Raw genomic sequence first — 1,970 nt, 5'->3', positions numbered from 1 at the left:
AATTTATAAAACAAAGCAAATCAATTGAAGCTACATATAAAACTGAGAATATACGAAGAATATCTAGAGGGTGCTTAATACAAGATGTCGATTTGAAGAAAGAGCTGTAAATCAAACACTTCAAAATTAATTTTGTATTGTGCATACCAAACCTGTGATTAGAGCACGTGCTTTATCAAACATGATGAACCACTTTTTGTTCACAAGAATTTTTTTGGAAAAAAATGTGTAAATTAATATTTATCAACATCGACATCAACCGCAATTGATTTAAAAAATAAAACACGCAAAAAGTTTAAACAGTTCATGCACCTGCTCCTCGTAAATATCTGCTCGTGTTGCGATACACAAGTCTTAGATGATTTTTTTTATTTATAATTTCATATTATAGATTCTAGATTCCTTAATGTAGTATTACAAATACGCTTGTTTTACTTTAAGTCTTATTGCTATAAAACACCGTAATTTTGTTTAAGAAATCCATAGAATTCAATTAACATTCAATATAAAGACATCGTTTAAAGAAAAATAGTATCATCAGATTAAAAAGTTAAAATTAGTAAATCTGTTCATTATGAAATTATTCGCAGCAGTTTTAGTCCTGTGTTCGTTGGCCGTTTGCTTCAGTTGGCCAGTCGCAAATTATAATCTGGATGCATTGGTAGCTGTTGATGGCGCTGTTCAAGGAGATGCTAATATTGATCACATCCGTCTAGCTCGCCATCATCATGGAGGCAGAGGTTATGGTGGATACGGAGGTTATGGCGGTTATGGAGGTTATGGTGGTGGTGGTTATCCTGGCGGTGGCTACGGTGGAGGATATCCAGGTGGTGGTTATGGTGGTGGATACCCTGGCGGCGGTGGTTATGGTGGTGCAGGCAGCTCTGCTACCGCTTCTGCATCATCATCAGCGTATGGTGGTGGTTACGGAGAATATGGCAGATAAATTTTTTTTTGTGTAACATATATAAAAAAGCTATATATTAATAAAAAATCATGTTTAATGAAACTTATTTGTTATATTTTATAATATTTTATAATAGTTTATATTGATTTTGCGTTTCCGGATCCCAAGATGATCTAGCTATGCCCGTCCGCCTTTTTATTGATGGTTCGAAGGTTCGATATTTGTCACAAATATACATCCAATGCAAGATTCACAAAAAATGCAGTATCTTTTGAATTCGGTTTTTGTCGTTAATAACTTATATGTTATTTTGAAGGGTACATATCTGTAATTTATTCTCATTTAGTTATTGAACATGATAGAGATCGTATGTGAAGCCCGGCCAACCAGCCGAATCGACAACAAATCCAAATATCCAAGACGCTAAGGTAATGATCTGTATTTGGTGAACCCGACCATCACAAGGAACCTGTAACGAACGCAATTGATTGGTTTGAAGCGAGCATTGGCCGAAAAACGCCCAGAATATGCATGCAGATATGAAACCTTAATATTCCATCATGACAACTCGCGGCCTGTTAAGAACAGTTTATAAAGAAGTCGTTGCGAAGTTTTGCATAAGCCGCCTAATAATCCAGACTAGTGTTTGTGTTCCGAAATCGCGGTTTTTCAAGGCCTAAAACCGAAACAATTACACTGTGAGTAATTTGTTGAGTCATGGAAATATAACAATATACGGACACCACTACGTGATAAAAGTCCAAGAAAAAGACCAGTATCTCCCAGTTTTACCCAAAGTCATGCACTTTCTTTTATGGGAGTGAAAGATTTGGGGCCTCGGTGTCATTTTTACAAAAATCATAATTTTCTCAGGCTCATATCATACAAACAGTTCCGAATTTTGATTTACTCTTTGAGGCAATGTTTTATCCCTTGTCATAAAGAAATTGTGAACAAATTTTAAAAGAAAAATATTTTTACTCATTTACTTGGTGTAGGGTATTATATGGTCGGGCTTGACCGACCATACTTTCTGACTTGTTACTTTTGAAACTATTTTTAG

At 35.3% G+C, this 1,970-nt stretch overlaps 1 protein-coding gene across 1 annotated transcript; it reads left to right on the top strand.

Moving 5' to 3' along the window:
* The first annotated feature begins 574 nt into the window (after nt 1-574).
* LOC135961349 (uncharacterized) lies at nt 575-946 on the top strand. The gene has a single exon (XM_065512846.1). The coding sequence runs from the start codon at nt 575-577 to the stop codon at nt 944-946; it is 372 nt and encodes a 123-aa protein (XP_065368918.1).
* The last annotated feature ends 1,024 nt before the right edge of the window (nt 947-1,970 follow it).

Source organism: Calliphora vicina, chromosome 5 (assembly GCF_958450345.1).
Source record: "Calliphora vicina chromosome 5, idCalVici1.1, whole genome shotgun sequence".
In the NCBI taxonomy this organism is placed as follows: Eukaryota; Metazoa; Arthropoda; class Insecta; order Diptera; family Calliphoridae; genus Calliphora; species Calliphora vicina.
Note: the sequence above shows the minus strand (reverse complement) of the source record. Positions and strands in the feature narration are given on the sequence as shown.